Source organism: Megascapheus bottae, chromosome 10 (assembly GCF_031878675.1).
Source record: "Megascapheus bottae isolate mThoBot1 chromosome 10, mThoBot2.hap1, whole genome shotgun sequence".
Classification (NCBI taxonomy): Eukaryota; Metazoa; Chordata; class Mammalia; order Rodentia; family Geomyidae; genus Megascapheus; species Megascapheus bottae.
Window position 1 is genome coordinate 39520215 of NC_143518.1, and position 22773 is coordinate 39542987.

Consider the following 22773-nt stretch of genomic DNA (forward strand, 5'->3'; position numbering starts at 1 on the left):
AACTCCAGACCCTATCTCCAAAATAATTAAAACAATAAGGGCAAGAGGCATGACCAGTTTTGTGCTTGTCCAGCAAGCCACAAGGTCCTCAGTTCTAGCCTCAGAACAGGGGAGGGAATAGAGGGTAATAAGGAGGAAAGAAACTAAAATATGCGCCTCCTAATTTAGGCATGGTAGCACATGCCTGCAACACAAGGACTAATTTCTACTCTGGGCTACATAGTGAGACAGAGCTGTGATTCCAGCCTGGGTTTCCTAGCAGGACCCTGCAAAAACAAAACAAAAACCTAATCATTCTAGATCTTATACTAGGAATTTTTTGTGTGTGTGCCAGATTGGTAGCTTGAAATCAGAGCCTGGTCTCTATCCTTGGACTTTCTCAAGGCTAGCTATTCTCCACTTGAGCCACAGAACCACTTTTGGCTTTTTCTGTGTATGTCGTATCAAGGAATCAAATCCAGGGTTTCATTCATGCTAGGCAAGCACTCTACTTCTAGGCCTCACTCCTGGTCAGTCATGGGGCTTGAACTTGGCTAATACCTTCCTTTTTAAGGTTGAGAGCTAAGAACAAGGTTAGGAACAAAGTCTTGTACAAGGTAACAATTAGTAGTAGCTATGTCTGTTTCAGAATACACACTATTGGAAATGCAGCTGTTTGAAGTGGTAGCATGCCAGCCTTCAGTGGAAAAGCCAAGCAAGAACATAAGGCCTTGAGTTCAAGCCCAGAAGCAGCACACGCACGCACGCACACACATACAAGCAAATTTTTATCCCCTTTTCCTAAAAAAAAATAAGAAAAAGCAGATGCAGTGGCTCACACCTATAATTCTACTCAGGAGGCTGAGATCTGAGGATCGTGGTTCAAAGCCATCCCAGACACTAAAAAAGTCTATGAGATCTCCAATTAATCACCAGAAAACTGGAAGTAGTGCTGTGCCTCAGAGGGTTTCCCTGAGCAAGAGCTAAAAAGCTCAGGGACAATACCTAGGCCCAGAGTTCATGTCCCACAACTGATAACAGGGGAAAAGATAGCAAGAAGCATTGTGTGAGTAGGGGGAGAAAAGGGGATTGTATGTGTGCAGGTCTGGGGGCTTGAGTTCAGGGACTGGACACTGTCCCTGAGCTTTTTTTTTTGCTGAAGGTTAGCCCTCTGCCATTGAGCCACAGCTCTACTTCCAGCTTTCTAGAAGTTAATTGGAGATGAATCTGACTTTAGCTGGCTCCAAACATCATCTTCAGATCTCAAGTCTCCTGAATAACCAGGGTTACAAGCATAACCCACCCCATCTGTTGCCTCCCCTATTTTCTGAATGTACTTTCAATGTCTGCCTAACTAGACTGTAATCCCACAGTTCCTTCATAGCTAATACAATGGGCATGTGATATGGCATGCAACTTTTTATTGGTTGAGATGAGATGGGATCTCAAAAACATCTTAAGTTGGCCTTTGAACCATAATCATTCCCAAGTAGGTAGTGACTTACTAGACCTAATCATTTTATACATTGTTAGTGATTTATCTTTTCACTCCTTAGGATCCTGTACCCCAAAACAGGTCTCAGCAATTACTGAAGTACTTCTTCCAGAGACACTCATGCTGTGCCACGTGCAGTTTAGTAATACTTTACTAGACATTCCAGCAAGTAAAGTCTTTCATGTTCATTCGGAGTACAGCATAGAGAAAGGTAGAGTCCAGTAGTTTTGTACTTACCTACTTATACAACTACCACTTTAATTGTCCACTTACACTTTCCAGGTTTGGTGTCTTTGTTTTTTGTTTTTGTGGTTCATGGGCTTGAACACCTGGCCTGGGCACAGTCCCTGAGCTCCTCAGCTGAAGGCTACCGACCTACCCTTAAGGCAAGCCCAACTTCCAGGTTTTGTAGGTTGAGATGTTTCAGGTGCTTTGTCCCAGGACTGGCTTTGAACTTTGGTCCTCAGATCTCAGCATCCTGTTGCAGCTAGGATTACAGGTGTGAACCACTGGGCCTGGCTACACTTTCCAGTTTTATCTGACATGAAACTGCAGGGGGTTTGTTGCCAGTCCTGGGCTTGAGCTCAGGGGCTGAGCACTGTCCTTGGACTTTCTCAAGGCTAGAGCTCTACCAGGTGAACCTCAGCATCACTTCTGGCTTTTTCCTATGTATGTGGCACTAAGGTATCAAACCCGGGTCTTCGTGCATGCTAGGCTACCACTAGGCCAAGCTCCTGGCCCCGAAACTAGGATTTTTATAGCTATTTTGGTTTAATCTGTTGAACAAAATGGATTGAGCCATTTCACCAGCACGCAGCCCTAGGGCTTGAACTCTGAGCCTGAGCGCTGTCCCTGAGCTCTTCAACTCAAGGCTACCACCCTACCCCTAAAGCCACAGTTCCACTTTTTTTTTTTTTTTGCCAGTCCTGGGCTTGAGCTCAGGGCCTGAGCCCTGTCCTTGGACTTTCTCAAGGCTAGCACTCTACCACTTGAGCCTCAGCACCATTTCCGGCTTTTGTCTATGTATGTGGTACCAAGGAGTCGAACCCAGGTCTTTGTGCATGCTAGGCAAGCACTTTAACCACTAGGCCAAAGTCCCGGCCCCACTTTCAGTTTTTTAATGGTTAATTGAAGATGAGAGTCTCACGGGCTTTAGTGTCCAGGCAGGCTGGCTTTGAGCCTCGATCCTACAATCTCAGCCTCCAGAGTAGCTAGGATTGCAGACGAGAGCCACTGCGCCCGGCCACAGCATTGTTTTTGAACTACAGGATATTCTAAACAAGAGTTGTATTACAAAGTGGAATGCAGAAATGGGCCTATCTTGATATAAATCAAGTGACCTAAAATGAAAGATTATGTCAAATGTAAAACATTGGAGTCTCTAACCATAGCCCAGATACCCTGAAACTACACTGAGTAACATTTTTTAGTATAAGAGTACTTGCTGGCTGGAAATTTGGCCTAGTGGTAAAGTGCTGGGCTCAATTCCTCTGTACCACATACATAGAAAAAAAGCCAGAATGGTGCTATGGCTAAGGTCGTAGAGCTCTAGTCTTGAGAAAGCCCAAGGGCAATGCTGAGGCCTTGAGTTCAAGCCCCAGGACTGGCCAAAAAAAAAAAATACTTGCCTACCATGAGGCCCAATCAGCTACACATATGCACATTTGCATAAAGATGCACAGGGAAGAGATTATTCTCAAGTCCCTCACTGAGCTGTTTATGCCATACAACTTTTGGTATGTTGACTTGTAATGGCATCAACTCTGCATCCTATGAGATTGTTCCTTCCCTTTGGCTATTTTTTTGTACAAATGAAAGCTCCAAATCAAGTTCACATTTTCTCTTGAATTTACGTCACCATTTCCTTTGAACCTTTGGGCCTTCTTGCTTTTTTCCTTTATTTCAGGGATTTATGTCTGCTTAATCAAGGTTCGCCCACAATCAGAAGAGTTGCTCCAGGCCCTCAGTTTGGCAGATACCTCAGTGTATGGGTGGGCATCACTGGTCAGTGAACGTGGCAAGAATGGAATGCAAAGAATCCTCATTCCTTTCATCCCAGCTTTTTACATTAACCAATCAGAACTGACCCTTAACCACAAAGACACTGGGGAAATAAAAGTACTGGGAATGGACAGAGTTCTTGAAAACCTAGAGGTATGTTTCCCTCTAAACCAAAACAATACCAATTTTTCCCCCCTGCCAGTCCTGGAGTTTGAACCTGGGGTCTAGGCTCTGTCCTATACCACATTACCAGCAACACTATGGATTTGAAAGACTTCTCATCGTATGATTAAAATCACTGGGTGACCTAACTAAAAATCATCAGGAAGTTAGCTGGCTTTGAACTGGAATCTTCAGATCTCAGCCTCCTGATTAGCTAGGACTATAGCCTACTATTCAGAGGCTGACATCTGATAGAAGCAGGTTAAAACCAATAACAGGGCAAACAAATGCAAGTCTAGTCTACAATTAACTAGCAAAAAGGAACTGGACGACTTGTCTCAAGGGGTAGAATGCCAGTCATGAGTTGATAAATCTGTGGAAGAGCTTAAAATGCCGAGTTCAAGCTTTAATACTGGTATGTACATGCACGAAAGCCTGTCCCCTTCACAATTAACCTTTAGAAAGCACCTTTAAACCAACTAAGTTAGCCTAGCTAGAAACAGACCTTAATTCCAGTACTCTATGTGAAACTGGAACACACTGACTCTTTCAAATGTCTTTTCTCCAAGGTCTCCCCTAGCTCCCCTTTCCTACAGGTTTCTGGCCATAAGCACTCGCCCTCCACACCAGGCCTGGATATCTATCTAGTAAGAGTAGTCAACTTCACTGCCTTCCAGCAGTTAGAATCTCCTGTTTTCATTAATATTTCCTGTGCACTCACCAGACAAAGTGAAGCTGTGGCAGTGAGAGCTATGAAGGATAAATCCAGTAAAGGTAAGTCTGGAAGCATGTGTAGAATATTACCAGTCCTGGAGCTTGAACTTAGGGCCTGGGCACTGTCCCTGAGCTTTTTTGCTCAAAGCTAGCAGACTTTCCTACCCAGGGTAGTTTTAACTTTGATCCTCATAAGCCTCCCAAGAAGCTTGGACTGTTTATAAGTATGAACCACCAGTAGCCAAGTTGAGGTTTTTTTTTGCCAGTCCTGGGACTTGAACTCAAAGCTAGCATTCTACCACTTGAGCCACAGCACCATTTCCAGCTTTTTCTGTGTATGTGGTACCGCAGAATTGAACCCTGGGGTTTGGTGCATGCTGTGCCTGGCCCTGGGAATGTACCTCAGTGGTAAAGCTCAAGAATGGCATGTACAAAATCAGATTCCTATCTTGGGCACCAAAACAGTGAGACAGAAACAGGATTCAGACCTTGATTAGTTTATCCTATATTGTAATGAGTCTATGGATACATGTAATCCAGATACAACACATGTACTCATGTTATCATCTCAAAATTTTATTTAAAAGATGTGAGCCTTGGCTGGGAGTTTGGCCTAGTGGTGGAGTGCTTGCCTACCATGCATGAAGACCCGGTTCAATTCCTTGGTACCACATACTTAGAAAAAACCAGAAGTGGTGCTGAGGCTCAAGTGGTAGAGCTCTATCTAGCCTTAATAAAGTCCAAGGACAGTACTCAGGCCCCGAGCTCAAGTCCAGAACTGGCAGAACAAAAAAAAAAGTGTGAGCCTAGGTTGGTGTTACTTTGGGAAGCCTGAACTCAAGGCTGATGTTCTACAACTAAAGCCACTGCTTAACACTGCTCATTAACTGGAAATAAAGTAAGAGTCATGGTCTTTTCTGGGCAGCCTGGCTTCAAACAAGAACTTCCAATCTCAGGCTAGTGAGAGTTACAGGCAAGAGCCACTGGCACCCATCTTACTTTTGACCATATTCCCAAACACAGCATCTGCCTTTCTGTTTTGTCCAATGCAGATCAATGTGAGAATTCAGGTGTCTTCAAGCGGTTCGTTGGTTCTTACCAGATCCTTCTGTTTACCCTCTTTGTGGTGTTGGCATCAACAGCTTTCATCTTTCTAGGTAAGGAGTCCTTATATCTGCACCGTGGACTTGAACTTGGAAACTGCCTTCATTCTATTTCACAAACTGAGGATGAAAATTAGTTGTTTATCGTATCTAATGTATGACAAGGAGTTGACAGTGAGCTATAGCCTTCCTAATTCAATCATCCAGGGAGATAAAGGTCCTCTTCCACCATTACCAAGAAGTAATAAACTGGGTGTAACAATGTATGAATAATCCTCAAGTGGAAACCAGTGAAACCTTGAGAAAACAGGTACTGTTGTTCTAATTCATGGCTAGAAGTCAAACATATCACTACTGCCTGCCAGTACATTCTCATAAAGAAAACATGTTTAGCCCTGAGAGGTGGCTCATACCTGTAATTCTAGCTACCCAGGAGGCTGAGATCTGAGGATCAAGGTTCAAAGCCAACCCCGGCACAAAAGGACCTGAGATTCTTATCTCCAATTAACCTCTAGAAAAGAGAAGTGGAGCTTGACTCAAGGGTAGGGTGGTAGCCTAGAGCTGAAGAGCTCAGGGACAGCACCCAGGGCTTCAAGCCCCAAGCTCTACAACCCACAGGAAAAAAAAAAGAACATTATCTAAAGTGAGTTTAAGTGCACTAAAATTTCCCTGTAAATGTATTGTTCCTCAGTATTGAAGGGAGACATAAGCCAAAGTCCAAACTCAAGTACCACCTATCTATAATACAGTGAGGTTCCACTTAAGATATTTACATCTGTGTAAATCCTCCTGTTTACTTCCAATTGTATCTATATTACTACACATATGCTCAGTACAATGCAAATACTAGAGTTGCATTAAAGGAATAACAAGAAATTCCTGGTTAGTCAAATGGACAGAGTAGATGGAAATGAGTCATTACCTTATACTTGGCCTCAATTTAGAAATGATTTTATCCAAATTCTAAATGTTTTTGTAATATCTCCCTTTCCTAGCATATAGTGCCGTCCTAAACAAGATACAGACTGTTCCAGTTGTTTATGTACCAACTATAGGAACAACACAGCAAGGTAACAATCACTCATCTTTGAGCTCAGACATACATCTTTAATAACAAGTCATCATTTCCATTCCCCTTTATTTCTAGGTTCTTACACTGCCACATGTCCTCCCTCTCCTTTTGTGAGTCCACAGCCCCCAGCGGCCCAGAGCCGACTACAACATTGGTTATGGACCAGAAGATACTAATGTGTAAGTGGACAAGTCACCCATAAATGTAGGGAAATGGAGGTTTCTAGTTCTAGATAAGGAGAAGCAGAGCAGCAAACTGAGTCTCTAAAACAATGTTGTGAAGTGTAAATAAAAGATGTGAGAGCTTTTTATTAAGTTTGTTGGATTATTTTATAGGTTAACAGTTATTAATACTAAGAAAACAGGTCACAAACTTTACCTAGCACCTTAAATTTCTAATCAAGCTCATATGACTTATTCCATGAGCCTAGGTGGATAACAAGATCCCAAATACTTTTTAAGTTACTTGGCCACTTACTTGCCTCAAAAGGCTAGCATTCTTCTCTTCTGGTTGCCCCTGAATACTTGAGGCACGAAGTTCCTAGCAGATAAACAAGACAATGAACAGGATATATCCAAAATGTGTTTATTGGGATGGTTTCCCACTCATCTTGGTTCACGGTGCTTTTAGTGCTGCTTCCTTCTGAAGGAACATCCTGGGGGAAGAAGTATAAAGGTTACATGACTTCACCCTACTTACCCTCCCCACTGCCTCACCCATCTCCATAAAATTAAATACCACAGTAAGGTACAAGTCTATTTTTCAAATCTATTAGCCGCATCCTATTAGAAACCCTTTGATCAAAACAACATTCCTAGCTTTATTCAACAGTGTTTAGCATTAGCCAGTTTCTCTGCAAGTTTACATTTACAGGGACCTCTCACTAAAAGATTCAATGGCAAAATACACTACATGGCAGAGTTCCAGGGGCTCACGCCTTTAATCCTATCCACTGAAGAGGCTGAGATCTGAGAATTACAGTTCAAACCCACCTGGGCAGTTAAATCTGTGTGTCTCTTATCTCCAATTAATCCTAAAGGCCCAAAGTGGAGCTGTGGCCTCCAGCACAGACAAAAAAAGGCACATCATTTAAGCCATTTACCTTCTGTAAGCCTCGCTTTTCCTCCTGTAGGCTGGCAGAGGACAGTGGAGCAACCAACACACAAAACTACTGTTTGTGCATGGCTAAAGACCGTGGTGATTTTATAGCATCCTAGAAAAGTCAAGCAGCAAAAGGTTAATGGTTTTCCATTGCCATCCCTCCCTAACCAGCTCCAACTCTTCCCACTGGCGTTTACTGTGGAACATGGGAACACTCCAAAGACGCAAAATGTTACTAGTCACATACATTTCAATATTAGAAAATCAGAAATAGCAGTATACCGATTCTGCACACTACGGAAACGAGGCTGACGAGAATAAAGCACATGACATAATTTGTCCCCAGTGCCTTACCGCTGCCCAGCATGTCCGCTCCTTACCTGGGCATTTCACATCCATGAAGTAGGAATTTGGGCTCTGCACCAGGCGCTTCTTCTTGTGTTTCCTCTTCTCCTCTTCAGGAGAGGGATGAAGGAGATCCTTTGCGAGCTGAGAGAGGCAGAAACGCAGAGGTTTAGAAACCAACGGAATACTAAAAAATAATAATGAAAAAAAAAAAACAACAACCCCTCCAGTCACACACCGGGGAAAGTTCGCCCCTCAACGCCCATGGCGTCTGCGCAGCTGGGCCGCCATCTTATGTCCCCTCCGCTCCCGTCAATGCGGGAGCGTCAATGTGGGCCGCAGCGGCTCGAGGAGTGAAATGTCCTAAGGAGTGCAGCGAGTAAGTGTGGCTCCTCTTAAGACCCGAAATCGGCGGCAGGGGGAGGGCGGGAGAAGAGAAGAGCTAGAACTTTGCCGAAACCTCGACCAAGGAACTCACAGGCATGTTCTCGGGAGGAGTCGTCACAGCCGGAAAGGAGCGAAAGCGGAAATCCTGCCCCTTTTATGAGGAACGGGGCCGGACGTGACGTCAGAAGCCCGCGCCGCCACGGGGAAGGTCGAATGCTCCGCGGCGCTGGGGTGTGGCAGGCGCGCCATTGGCAGAAGGTCTCCGATCACAGTGGCGTCGCCATGCGATGGCCTAGCTCTCTCAGTCCGGTTTTACCTCGGGTCGGGGGAGAGAATAAATGGACACTGGCCGAAGCCGAGGAAACGGGAACGTTCCAGCCGAGGGCACAACACAAGACCATGCCATATGGAGGGCTTTTTTCATTTTCCAGTTTCCTATTTAATAATTCTGGATGTAAGCAGTCTAATATTCTATTTGGTAATCATGGATAAGCCTGGTGCCGGTGGCTCACACCTGTAATGCTAGCTTCTCACAGGCTGAGATTTGAGGATCCGGCTTGAAGCCAGCTTGGACGAGGAAGTCTGAGGCTTTTTTTTTTTCCAGTCCTGGGCTTGAGCTCAGGGCCTGAGCCCTGTCCTTAGACTTTCTCAAGGCTAGAGCTCTACCACTTGAGCCTCAGCACCACTTCCGGGTTTTTTCTATGTATGTGGTACCAAGGTCTTCGTGCATGCTAGGCAAGCACTCCACCACTAGGCCAAACTCCCGGCCCCTCGCTTCCAGCTTCTTGATGATTAATTGGAGATAAGAATTTTATGGACTTGGGCAGGGAGTTTGGCCTAGTGGTAGAGTGCTTGCCTAGCATGAACAAAGACTCAGGTTCAACTCCTTTGTACCACATACACAGAAAAAAGCCAGAAGTGGTGCTGTGGTTTAAGTGGTAGAGGACTAGCTTTGAGAAAGTCCAAGAACTTTCAGACCCTGAGTTCAGTTCCCAGGACTGGGGAGAGAGCTAGCCAGGGAGAGAGAGGGGCGGGGGAGGGAGAGAGACAGAGAGAGGCTCAAGCCTGTAATTCTAGCTACTCAGGAGGCTGAGATCTGAGGATCAAGGTTCAAAGCCAGCCCCGGCACAAAAGGATCTGAGACTCCTAATCTCCAGTTAACCTCTAGAAAACAGGAAGTGTGGCTGTGGCTCAGGAGTAGGGTGGTAGCCTTGAGCTGAAGACCTCAGGGACAGCGCCCAAGCCGAGTTCAAGCCCAGTAACCCCCCACACACACACACAAAAATCTAGTCTTGGTTGCACAAAAATGGTGGGACAAAGTGTGAGCAGTAGTGGTGCTCACTAGACACTATGTGGAAAATGAAGGAAGTAGTACTGTGCCTCGTAGTGGTAGAATATTAGCCTTGAGCAAAAGAGCTCAGAGACAGTGCCCACGCCTTGAGTTCAAGCCCCAGGACCAAAAACCAAAAACAAATAACAACAAAACACTGCTGGAGAAATTCTATAGGAATTTCTACTATACTAATATACGATATACTAGTAAATTTCTAAATACACTATGGTCACCACTACTTATAGTACCACATAAATTTAAAAAGTTGGAAGTGGCACTGTGGTTCAAGTGGTAGAGTGCTAGCCTTGAGCAAAAAAATTCAGGGACAGTGCCCAGGACTGGCAAAACAGCAGCAACAACAATACTGCTTGGCTAGACTGGATGGCTCACACCTGTAATCCTAGCTACTCAGGAGTCTGAGACCTGAGGATTGCATCTCCAATTAACTAGTAGAAAACTGGAAATGGTGCTGTGCTACAGGGGTAGAGCAGTAGCCTTGAGCTGAAGAGCTCAGGGACAGTGCCCAGGCCCAGAGTCCAAGCTCCATGACCAATAAAAAAAAAGAAAAATACACTCAAGATTTTAAAAGACTTTGTTTTTATCAGAATAATTCATAGTATTAAACAACTTGTGTGTGTGTGTGTGTGTGTGTGTGTGTGTGTGTGTGTGTATCCTGTGCTCTTGCTTAGCTTATTTATTCAAGGATGATGCTCTAGCACTTGAGCCATGTTTCCATTTCTGCCTTTTTGCTAACTGGAAATAAGAATTTCATGGATTAGTCTGAACTATAATCCTCAAATTTCATTCTCCCGAGTAGTTAGGATTATAGGCATGAGCCATCAACTCCTGACTGTATTGAGTAACATATAAAGGAGAGATGAGACATGCTTGTGTCAGGGAGGAAAAATTTGGAAGAAATTAAGGTAAAAGGTGTGAGAGACTATATAAAAGGAATTGAGGCTTGGGAACCTAGCTCAATGGTAGAGTGCTTGCCTATCATCCACAAGGCCCTATGCTGGATGCCTACAACTGTGGGGAAAAAAAAATGAGCTGGCAGTGATGCACATTTGTAGTCCCAGCAATTGGGGAGGCTGAAGCCAGGAGACCCCTTGAGTCCAAGAACTAAGAAACTGAATAGTTGTTACTGAGAAAAGGGAAACGGATATAGAGGGCTGGAGGTGTGGCTCATGTGACAGAGTACTAGCCTAGTAAAGGGAGTGGTCCTGAGTTCTAGTTGTCAAAACTAAACGAGGCTGAGTACCAGTGGCTCATGCCTGTAATCCGAACTACTCAGGAAGCTGAGATCTGAGAATCAGATCTGCAAGAAAGTCCATGAAACTCTTATCTCCAATTAACCACCTAGAAACCTTTTGAGCTATTGTTCAAAATGGTAGAGCACTAGCCTTCTGCATAAAAGCTCAGGGACAATGCCCAAGCCCAGATTTCAAGCCCCAGGAACAGCACAATAAAGAAAAAGCCAGGTGTTGGTGGCTCATACTTGTAATCTGAGCTACTTAGGAGGCCGATTGGAGGATTGCTTAGTCAAAGCCAGTGAGACCAGGAAAGTATGTAAGACTGATCTTCAATAAACTACTCAGAAAAGGCTGGATTGTCACTGTAGATCAAGGGGTAGAACACTAGTCTTAAACACAAAGAGGCTCAGGGACTGTGCCCAGGCCCTGAGCTCAACCCCAGGACCAACCAAAAAAAAAAAAGGGGGGGGGTCAGATGCTGGTGGCCCAGGTCTGTGATCCTAGCTACTCAGGAGGCTGAGATCTGAGGATTGTGATTCAAAGCCAGCCCAGGTACTAAAGTCCATGAGACTCTCATCTCCAATTAACCACCAGAAAACCAGAAGTGGCACTATGGCTCAAATTGTAGAGTGATAGCCTTGAGCTGAAGAGCTCAGGGACAGTGCTCAGGCCCAGAGTTCAAGCCCCACAACCAACAACAAAAAAAAAAAGGGCCAGGAGTTTGGCCTAGTGGTAGAGTGCTTGCCTACCATGCACAAAGACTGGGGTTCGATTCCTTGGTACCACTTATACATAGAAAAAGCCAGAAATGGTGCTGTGGCTCAAGTAGTAGAGCTCCAGCCTTGAGAAAGCCCAAGGACAGTGATTAGACCTTGAATTCAAGGCCCAGGACTGGCAATAAAAAAAAAAGAGGAGGAAAGATAGAAACATAAAATATGTGTATAGATAATAAGGCAAAGTGACAAAAGATGCTTTCTCACAACTAGTACATATTTTTATGCTAGTGATTTTAGAAAAATACTGCCAAAACCAGGTGTGGTGGCTCACACCTGTAATCCTAGCTACTCAGGAGGCTGAGATCTGAGGGTCAAGTTTCAAAGCCAACCTGGGCACTAAAGAACATTACACTCTTATTTCCAATTGATCACAGGAAACCGAAGTGGCACTGTGGCTCCAGGGGTAGGGCGGTAGCCTTGAGCTGAAGAGCTCTGGAACAATGCCCAGGCCCAGAGTGCAAGCACCATGACCAACAAAAACAGAAAGAAAAATACAATCAAGATTTCATTGTATATACCACAAAATTAAGAAGGAAAGGGTGGGCCAAAGGGGTGGGTGAGCATCTGGAAGGGGTGACACCAATCAGCATACATTACATTCATAAACTCTTGTTAAATGGCACCTCCTTTGTACAACTACATAAATTATTTTTTTACAAAAAGCAAAGTTATTTTGTTTTCCATAGGGCAAGACAAATTTTGTTTCTTTATAGCCATGTTGCCTATACTTCAGCGTCTAAGTTGCCAAATCTTAACTTTCCCAGAGGATTTTGAACAGCAAGATGCCAGACCCATTGTCCCAGTGCCATGGCCCAGCGATGTTAAAATAATAATAATAATCCACATGAAGTGTTTAAGTACCAATCTCCGTGTTCCTGAGCTATCGGATCAAAACAGAAATTAAAAAAAAATCACACTCCAGGAAGCCTGCAAACGAAGACCCGTGGGACTTAAGCACCAGAATGGGGACGCGGGCTGCGGGTGGTTGGAGCGGGGTGGCCGGCGGGGCTGGTGTGTAGCTCGGTTAAGTGTCCCTGGGTGCCACCAGGGGGCGGTCGTTCCGAGCGAATCCCTCGCTTCCCGTGGGCTCCCGCTCTTTTCAAAGGAGCTGGACTCCTCGGAACCGAGGGCGTGAGACGGCCGGCGCGGGGCTCAGGACGTGGCCGGCCTCGGGAAGGCTTCCCGGGCCTTGCGAGGCTTCGGATGCGTCTTCCTTTCCAGTATCATCCCCAACCTCCACCCGCATTGTCCAAATTCTTGGTCCTTCCCCTAATGGCAATGAAAACGATAACCTCTTTTCCCGGGCATCTCGGCCAGACCGCTGCTTCCCTCCACCCCGACCCAAGGAGACAGGGGCGATCGGGGAGGAGCGACCGCTCAGCGCAGGCCCGGGCCGGGCCGGGGGCGACGGGGGGGCCTGGGAGGACCGGGGGGGGGTGTCTGCGGGAGGCCCGGGGGGTCGGGGAGGGCCCGGGGGGGGGTCCGCGGGAGGCCCGGGGGGTCGGGAGGGGGGTCCGCGGGAGGCCCGGGGTGTCGGGGAGGACCCGGGGGGGTCCGCGGGAGGCCCGGGGTGTCGGGGAGGGCCTGGGGGGGTCCGCGGGAGGCCCGGGGTGTCGGGGAGGACCCGGGGGGGTCCGCGGGAGGCCCGGGGTGTCGGGGAGGGCCTGGGGGGGTCCGCGGGAGGCCCGGGGTGTCGGGGAGGGCCTGGGGGGGTCCGCGGGAGGCCCGGGGTGTCGGGGAGGGCCCGGGGGGGGGGGTCCGCGGGAGGCCCGGGGTGTCGGGGAGGGCCTGGGGGGGTCCGCGGGAGGCCCGGGGTGTTGGGGAGGACCCGGGGGGGGGGTCCGCGGGAGGCCCGGGGGGTCGGGGCCGGGGGGTCCGAGGGAGGCCCGGGGTGTCGGGGAGGGCCCGGGGGTCCGAGGGAGGCCCAGGGGCCCCCGGGGGGTCTGGGGGATCCGAGGGAGGCCCGGGGGCCCGGCGGAACCCGCCGCCTCGACTCGCCGGCCGGAGGGGGCGGAGCCGGCGGGGGGCGGAGCCGGCGGGGGCGGAGCCGGCGGGAGTTGCCGCCTCTCTTCTTTCCCGGAGCCTGGGCGGAGAGGGAGGAAAACTTCTTCCTGGCCTGGGCTCCGGGCCCACTCGGTCCGCCAGCCCTCCAGTCCCTCCTCCAGTCCCTCCTCCAGTCCCTCTAGTGCCGGGCTCTTCCCCACCCCTCTTCCCTGGCGTCCCCAGTGTCCGCCATGGCCAAAGCCTACGACCACCTCTTCAAGTTGCTGCTGATCGGGGACTCGGGGGTGGGCAAGACTTGTCTGATCATTCGCTTTGCAGAGGACAACTTCAACAGCACCTACATCTCCACCATTGGTGAGACCACACTGGCCTCCGACTCCCCCTGCATCCTCCCTTAGGGAGCCTGCTTTTCTGTCCTCGTAGAGAACCACCTCTAACTCCAGCTCCCCCACCCCTGGCTGGCACCTTTCCGCCCACTACTGACCTCTGACCTCTAACCTCTCTGAGGCTCCTTCCCCTACCTAGTCACCTAAAACTCTCCATCTGCCCTCCTCCATTCCTGCCTCCCTCCACCCCAACAGCCGTCCTCAATTGGGCTGGCCTGTTCCCTCTGTCCCATTAGCTTCAGACTCGCTTCTAGCCTCCCTCACCTTCAGCCCTGTCTCCCGGGTCCCCTCCCTTCCACAGGGTTTTGGGAGAGAAGGAACTGTGGAACTGCAAGGCTTGGGGTGTGCTGGGATGGGGTGGCTATTTACTGTGATCACGTATATGCTTTGGCCTGCTGAGGAAGATGGGAATGAGGGGACTTTTGGGGTCTCTGAGTCATTCCTCTGGTGACTCATTCTCCTCTCAGGATCCCCCAGCAGGCTCAGAGGAGGCTCCTAAGTGTTTCTACTTAGTACTATGTCTCCTCTCTTCCTCTCACCTTTCTTCATCTCCTCTGGCCTATGAAATCGAAGACAAGAAGAGTCTCAAGATAATTTTCCTTACTAAGAGAAAGGGGATCACTAGTTAGTTGACAAAGATTGACATTAGCTATCTTTCCCTTACTCTGTATGTGTGTGTGTGTTGTGTCCGTGTGTCTTCCCCATGTGTTCTCGTGTGTGTCCCTGTGTCCTGGGGCTCAAACTCTGATCCTGGAGACTCTCCCTGAGTTTTCGTGCTCAAGGCTTGTGTTCTACCACTTGAACCACAGAACTACTTCCAGCTTTTAGCAGATAATTGGAGAAAAGGGTTTTTTAGGGGCTTTCTCGCCTGGGCTACTTGAACCCTGATCCTTAGCTCTCAGCTTCCCGAGTAGCTCTGATTACAAGCATGAGCCACAGCACTGGGACCTGTCTTACTCATTTCATTACTCCACAATGCCAGGAGAGGGTAGTGAGTACCAACAGGTTCTGTGAAAACAGGAGGAAAGAGGAATAATGAATGTGAAAATAATATTTGAGAGGAGACAGAGGCTAGAGCCTAAGAGTTGTCAGCTGGCCTAGCCTAAGCTCCTTGCAGAATGTATAACTGGAATGCGTGTGTTGGGGGAAGGATGTGGGGGTACATAACATCTAAGTAAAAACATTATGCTTGCTATACAAACACAGCTTTGAGAAAAAGCCTCCTAAATGTACACTTCCAACTAAGTTGCTTTCCCAAGTACCAGACCCACCTATTGGCCCTTCCTCTGCCTCTCCCACCATGCTCTTCCATGCACACATCTGGACTTCAGTACATACCTCTCACCCCTAGGAATTGATTTCAAGATCCGCACTGTAGATATAGAGGGAAAGAAGATCAAGCTTCAAGTCTGGTGAGTGCAAACCCTTCTCCCCATCTCCCCCTCACACACCTAGCCAGCCTTCCCCATTTACCTCCTACAACTCTGTTTCTATTTTGTTTCACTTATCCTGCTTTCCCTGTGACTGCTTTCTACCATTCTTCGTTTATTTGTCTTGCTTACTCAGCTGTCCTTCTAACCCTTTTCCTGTTCTCCCAGCCATTTTCAGCTGATTTGTAACTGTTGCGTCCCCCAGGGTCAGAGCATTCTCTGAATTTGAAAACAAATGTCTGTTGAGCTACAGTGTAGAAATAGGGCAAGAAGCAGAATTAAGATTTAACTCCACAGCCGGAAGTTTAGCCTGGTGGTAGAGTGCTCCTAGCATGCATGAAGACCCGGGTTCGATTCCTCTGTACCACATACATAGAAAAAGCTGGAAGTGGTGAAGTGGCTCAAGTGACAGAGTGCTAACCTTGAGAAAAGCCCAAGGACAGTGCTCAGACCCTGAGTTCAAGCCCCGCAACTAGCAAAAAAAAAAAAAGATTTAACTCCAGGGGCTGGGAATGTGGCCTGGCAGTAGAGTGGTTGCCTAGCATGCATGAAGCTCTGGGTTTGATTCCTCCTCGGTACCACATAAACAGAAAAAGCCAGAAGTGGTGCTGTGGCTCAAGTGCAAGTGGCAGAGTGTTTGCCTTGAGCAAAAGAAGCTCAGGGACAATGCTCAGGCATTGAGTTGTGAGGACTATAAAAAAAAAGAAGAAGATTTGACTCCAATACTAGTGTTGCAGACCAGGTATAGAGGTTTCAAAACCACCAAAAGAAAGTTGGGGCCGTGAGTGTGGCCTAGTGGTAGCGTTGCCTAACATACAGGATGACCCAGGTTCATTTCCTTGGTACCACATACCCCGAAAAAGCCAGAAGTGGTGCTGTGGCTCAGGTTTGTAGAGCTCTAGGCTGCTTGAAAAAACTCAAGGACAGTGCTCAGGCCCTGAGTTCAAGCCCCAGGAGTCCGAGAGAGAGAGAGAGAGAGAGAGAGAGAGAGAGAGAGAGAGAGAGAGAGAGAGAGAGAGAGAGAGAGAGAGAGAGAGAGAAGTTGGAGACTAAAGATGTTCAAGGTTTAGTGGAGGAGGAATTGTATGATAGATAGCAGTAGATGGGAGTTCAGATCCAGGTTCTATTATTTACCTTCCAACAGATTGACAGTAATTATCCACTCTCTCCAAATCGCTCTCCTCACTGGTAAAATGGAAAATAAAACATGACTTGCTAGCATAAAGTGAGTTCTGGACGAAATAATACATACACATAAAATGCTGCTTTTAAGTATGCTGGGCACAGAGTGAGCATTCAGTGAGTAAACAAAAGACATCCTGTTTCTTGGGCCTCTACCATCTCTCAGCAGCAACCCAACGGACTTTCATCATCTTCCCCCTTTACCATTTCCTGATTCTGTTCCTTTCAGCCCCTCCTTGTTGTAAAAGCAAAAATTCTTAGGGAAGGAATTCTATCCTTGGAGAGACCCCTTTCCTCTATCCGATCCCATGAAAACTTCTTCTTCAGGGACACAGCTGGCCAGGAGCGATTCAAGACGATAACTACTGCCTATTACCGTGGAGCTATGGTATGAGGTGTGGGTCTAGACGAGGGCTGAGGGCATGGGATAATAGAATTAGTGTTCATTTTGTTTTGGTTTTTGACCAGTCCTGGGGCCTGAACTCAGGAGGGTCTGGGCTCTGTCCCTGAGCTTTTGTGCTCAGGGCCAGTGCTCTTCTGCTTGAGCCACAGCTTCACTTCTGGCTTTTTGGAAGTTTATCAGAGATAAATATCTCACAGACTTTCCTGTGCAGGATGGATTGATACCCAGATCTCAGCCTCCTGAGTAGCCAGGTGTGAGCACCAGTGCCTGGCTTAGAATAAGTTTTATGAGTACAAAAGGGTCAAGGGCTGAGGCAGGTAAAAATGAGCAGTATGGGTTTCCGAGTCCACCTAGCCTGTGTTTAGCCCTGTGGATGGGACTTGCTGGGTCACCTACTGGTTGGTGAGAAACCCAAAGAGGACTGTGGTCTAAAATGAGCTTCCCTATCCCCCAGGGCATTATCCTAGTATATGACATCACAGATGAGAAATCCTTTGAGAATATCCAGAACTGGATGAAAAGCATCAAAGAGGTAAGGACCCTCCAGAAGAGATGGAGGGACTAAGTCAACTAAGAGGCCCCGAACTAGGGCAGGATCCAACTTTTGTCTTATCCTTCTGCTCCCAGAATGCCTCTGCTGGGGTGGAGCGCCTCCTATTGGGGAACAAGTGTGACATGGAAGCCAAGAGGAAAGTACAGAAGGAGCAGGCCAATAAGGTGAGGGCCAGGCTGTGCAATGCTCAGTGCTGGGCTGGGAGTATCCACAGGAGGTCCAACTGGAGAGGATTTTGCTGCTGCTTTTTATCCAATACCGTCCTTTGTACTTCACTCCCTACAGTTGGCCCGAGAACATGGAATCCGATTTTTTGAAACAAGTGCCAAGTCTAGCATGAACGTAGATGAGGTGAGACTCCCCATCCCCCAAGAAATGGAGTATTGAAACGAAGATTGATAAATCTATATCCTTCTCTCCGATCTGTTCTGAATCACTTCTCCTTTAGGCTTTTCGTTCTCTGGCCCGGGACATCTTGCTCAAGTCAGGAGGCCGGAGATCGGTGAGTTGGTTCTGCTGAACAGGAGTAACAACAGGAGGATCTGTGTGTAAAGGTTGCCCATGAGGGTGGATCAACTTCAGCTGGTAGCTTCATACCCTAAGGAGCCTTTCACACCCTAACCTACTCTTCTTGCCCCCAGGGAAACAGCAACAAGCCCTCCAACACTGACCTGAAAAACTATGACAAGAAGAATGCCAGCAAGTGCTCCCTGGTCTGAGGACCTTTCTGTGCCTCCCAACCCAAGCCTGGAGGCTCAGCCCAAGGGAGGCAGGGCTGAGGTGGGGCTGCACAGGAGAAAGCTAGTGGTGGACCTGGATGGATAGATCTGTAGGTAGTAGGAGAGTGAGGGCGGGAAATGGAAAAGAGGAGAAAAGGAAAGCAGGGTCAGGGGGATGGAGGGGAAAGGATCAAGGAAGTGAAAGAAGGTTGAGACGGTAGAACAAGAAAGAAGAGGAAAGGGAGGAGAAATAGCCTCAAGTCTCGGACCCTTACCTGGGTTGGGTTTTTTCTTTTTTGGGGGAGGGGGTCAAACATTAATGTAATATATGGATTTATTCTGTTACTAGATTCAGGTGTTAGGTTCCTGAGAGGCTGGCTCAGTACCAATCTCTGAAGGTTTGTCACTTTGCATGGTCTTTCTTAGTATTAAAGACCGCTATTTGCACAAATGTCCCGTCTGGGTAACGTTCATTATTGTCAGAATTGTTCTACATTCAAACCAATTCTTGTTACTCTAAGGTGACTGGTCCACCTAAGTCTGGCAAGCAAGGAGTAAGAGGCACACAAGGAAACGTGACCTGAACATGAGGACATCCTTTTTCCATAATGGGTCTAGAGGATCACTGTGAGCACACAGCCTTGTGCTAAGCACAGGGGAGTCCAAGAAAGACCTGAGCATAGCCTCCAAGAACCAGTAGGACCTAATGATATGTGCAGAGTCCACTGAGATATTTGTAAATGGGAGAAAATGCAACACAGCAAAGATTCATTTATTCATGAATAAATGAGCATCTACTCTGTGCCACAGAGAATACTCTATAAACTGTTTGGGGCTGTTACAAGCAGAGGAATAAGAACATTTTAACATAAACATCTCTTAACTCATGCAAAACAAACATGCAAACACTTTCGATATGCATCCAGGCATGATGACTCCCATTTGTATTTCTAGCTACTCAGGAGGCTGAAATCTGAGGATCATGATTCGATGCCATTGTAGGCAGGAAAACCCAGGGGACTCTTATCCCTAATCACCAAGAACCCAAAGTGGAGATAAGTCTCAAGTGGTAGAGCACTAGTGCTTTTTTGTTCTCAAGGGCAACACCTGGGCCCCCAAATTTAAGTCTCAAGACCAACAAAACAAATGAAACAAAACTTGCTAAAGAATACCAATTCCAACATTCAAGCTTGATGACTGGGAGTGTGGCTTACTGGTAAAGTGCTTGCTTAGCGTGTTTGTAGCCCTGGGTTCAATTCCTCAGTATCATATACACAGAAAAAGCCAGAAGTGGCACTAGAGTCCTAGCCCTGAGCAAGAGAAGCTCAGGAACAATGTTCCAGCTCTGAGTTCAAGCCCCAGGACTGACGAAAATAAAAATAGAAATAAAAAATCAAGCTTGAAGCCAAGCATGGTGGCTCAGGCCTGGAATCCTAGCTGCCCAGGGGGCTGAGATCTGAGGATCAAGGTTCAAAGCCAGCCCAGGCACAAAAGGACTTGAAACTCTTTATCTCTAACCTTTAGAAAATAGAAAGTGGGGCTTGGCTCAAGGGTAGGGTGGTAGCCTTGAGCTGAAGATTTCAGGGATAGCGCCCAGGCTGAGTTCAAGCCCCAAGACCCACCAAAAAAAAAAAAAAATTCAAGCTTGATAAGATACATATATGTATGCATGAGATACCATATATATGACATATTTATATATCATACATATAAAAACTTTCACTATTACAGATTTTCTTTGTGTGGTCTGTATGTCTGTGTGCCAGTCTCAAGGCTTGGGTGCTATCCCTGAGCTTTTGTACTCAAGGCTAATGCTCTGCCACTTGAACCATAGCTCCACTTCTAGCTCTTCGGTGGTTAATTGGAGAGGGGAGGGTTCTACTGGACTTTTCTACCAGAGCTGGCTCTGGACTTGAATCTTTAGATCTCATTTTCCTTGAGTAGCTAAAATTACAGGCATGAGCCACTGGCTCCTGGCATACAGTTTTCTTTCTAGTGGCAGTAGAGTTTGAATTCAAGGACTCAAGATTGCTAAGATGATAATGGTTGGAGCCATTCCTCCAACCTTTTTATTTTTTTTGTTCTGGTACTGGAGTTTCAACTGAGAACTTGTATGCTGTTTCCTTGCCTTTTTTGCTCAAGCCTGGCACTCTGCCACTTGAGCCACACCTCCAGTTCCAGTTTCTGGTTGGTTAATTGGAGATAAGAATCCTTCCGACTTTTGTGTTCAGGCTGGCTTGTAACTGTGATCCTTACATCTCAGCCTCCTGAGTAGCTAGGATTACTCAAGGATGATGATAACCAGGGACAATAGTAAAACAGTTTTTCTTACTTACCGTGGGAATCCAGAAGATCAAGAGGACAAGAGATTCGCAAGTTCATAGCTGAGTCAGGAATTGCTAAGATCTGGGCTCAAGTCCACTGGTTGAATTGTTTGGACTGAAAACAACAGCAGTCACCTAACAAAGCACACAAGTCACCCTATGGCTCAGGATATCAAGGGCCATCCTATTTTGAAGCTTTGCCTATCTCCATTAAAGAGTTTAGGAGAGTTAGCCCTTACACTGTATTAATTGGAGCTGTATATGGCCTGCAGATGTGTGGAAACAAACTTGGTTAAATATTAACAATGTAAAGTCCAAGGAAGAGGATCTGTAGAAATAGCAGGTGAAAGGGAAGAATGCAAAAACTGTTTCTTTTTTCTTTTTCTTTTTTCCCAGTCCTGGGGCTTGAACTCAGGCCTGGGCACCATCCTTGAGCTTCTTTTGCTCAAGGCTAGCACTCTATCATTTGAGCCACAGTACCATTTCCAGTTTTTTCTGTGTATGTGGTACTGAGGAATTGTACCAAGGGCTGCTTCATGCATGCTAAGCAAGCATTCTACCACTAAGCCACATTCCCAGGCCTCAATTTTTTTTTTTTTTTTTTTTTGGCCCCCTTCTCTTTCTGGCCCCACTCGCTCCAGCCCCGCTCGCTCCGGTCAGGCTCGCTCCCGCACGCTCCGGTCAGGCTCGCTCCCGCACGCTCCTGGCCCCGCTCGCTCCCGCTCCGCCCCCCCCCCCCCCCCCCTCGCTCCGGCCACCACTCGGTTGGGCTCCTCTTGCTTGCTTTCGCTCTCTGTCGCTTGTTGCAGTCTCGTCTCTGCCACTTCCGGCTTGGTTGTGTCTCGTCTCTGCCACTTCCGGCTTGGTTGTGTATGTGGGATACCGAGGAATCGAACCCGGGTCTTTGTGCATGCTAGGCAAGCACTTTAACCGCTAGGCCAAACTCCCGGGCCCCTCAATATTTTTATTATTATTATTTTTTTTTTTGCCAGTCTTGGGCTTGAGCTCAGGGCCTGAGCACTGTCCTTGGACTTTCTCAAGGCTAGAGCTCTACCACTTGAGCCTCAGCACCACTTCCAGCTTTTTTCTATGTATGTGGTACCGAGGAATCGAACCCGGGTCTTCATGCATGCTAGGCAAGCACTTTAACCACTAGGCCAAACTCCTAGGCCTTTTATTATTTTTTTTTTTGTCTTTTTTTGGTACTGGAGATCGAACCCAGGACGTTGCACTTGCTAGGCAAGTGCTTTGCCACTGAGCTCCATCCCAGCCCTCTCAATATTTTTAAAACATAAAAATTACTTCAAGACAGGAGCTAGTGTCCCTTGCCTCTAATTTTAGTGCTCAAGAGGCTGAGGTTCAGCTGGGTGCTGGTGGCTCACACCTGCAATCCTAGCTACTCAGGAGTCTGAGATCTGAAGATTGTGGTCCAAAGCCAACCAGAAAGTCCATGAGACTCTTCTCCAATTAACCACCAGAAGACTAGAAGCGAAGCTAGGGCTCAAAGTGGCAGAGTACTAGTTTTGAGTGAGAGCTGAGATATAGTACACAGGCCCTGAGTTCAAGGCCACAACCAACAACAATGAAAAAAAAACTGAGGTTCAAAGCTAGCTGACAAATCCAAGAGTCCCTTATCTCCAGGAGAGTCCTTCATTTAAGCCCAAGTACTGGCACAAACTCACACAAAAGCTATCTCAATGGGTTTCATCTTTCATAGAATTAAGTTGTACTGTTACATTTTCTTGACAGAGGATGGGAGTGAAACTCAGAAACTCAGTGGAATAGCATTTGCCTAGCATGGGAAGGATCATGTGCTTTTTATTTATTTATTTTTTTTTTTCCTAGTCCTGGGGCTTGGGCTTTCTCAAGGCTAGTGCTCTGCCTCTTGAGCTATAGAACCAGTTCTGGCTTTTTCTATATATGTGATATCAAGGAGTTGAACCCGGGTCTTTGTGCGTGCTAGGCAAGTACTCTACCACTAGGCCAAACTCCTTCCCCCTTGCTTTTGTTTTGATTTGGGCTGACCATGTAACCCAAACTGGATTCCAGTA

At 47.1% G+C, this 22773-nt stretch overlaps 3 protein-coding genes across 3 annotated transcripts in view; 2 read left to right on the forward strand and 1 right to left on the reverse strand.

Moving 5' to 3' along the window:
- The window catches only part of Nup210l (nucleoporin 210 like), a 73772-nt gene extending 66948 nt beyond the window's left edge, over positions 1-6824 (forward strand). Inside the window, exons 35-40 of the mRNA XM_090340938.1 lie at positions 1536-1685; positions 3381-3628; positions 4207-4411; positions 5404-5508; positions 6450-6524; positions 6602-6824. Coding sequence (XP_090197064.1) covers positions 1536-1685; positions 3381-3628; positions 4207-4411; positions 5404-5508; positions 6450-6524; positions 6602-6702 — 884 coding nt within the window. The 3' untranslated portion in view covers positions 6703-6824. The remainder of the gene's footprint in view (positions 1-1535; positions 1686-3380; positions 3629-4206; positions 4412-5403; positions 5509-6449; positions 6525-6601) is intronic.
- Positions 6825-7097: 273 nt separating this feature from the next.
- Positions 7098-8524, reverse strand: Rps27 (ribosomal protein S27). The gene is made up of 4 exons (XM_090340936.1): positions 8451-8524; positions 8008-8116; positions 7629-7739; positions 7098-7181 (listed from the first exon to the last, which is right to left on the reverse strand). Exons 1-4 carry the CDS (start codon positions 8454-8456, stop codon positions 7153-7155), a joined length of 255 nt encoding a protein of 84 aa, XP_090197062.1. The 5' UTR covers positions 8457-8524; the 3' UTR covers positions 7098-7152.
- A 5238-nt stretch (positions 8525-13762) lies between these two features.
- Positions 13763-18849, forward strand: Rab13 (RAB13, member RAS oncogene family). The gene is made up of 8 exons (XM_090340939.1): positions 13763-14079; positions 15463-15523; positions 17051-17111; positions 17581-17658; positions 17754-17843; positions 17965-18030; positions 18128-18181; positions 18321-18849. The coding sequence occupies exons 1-8, from the start codon at positions 13956-13958 to the stop codon at positions 18396-18398; spliced, it is 612 nt and encodes a 203-aa protein (XP_090197065.1). The 5' UTR covers positions 13763-13955; the 3' UTR covers positions 18399-18849.
- The last annotated feature ends 3924 nt before the right edge of the window (positions 18850-22773 follow it).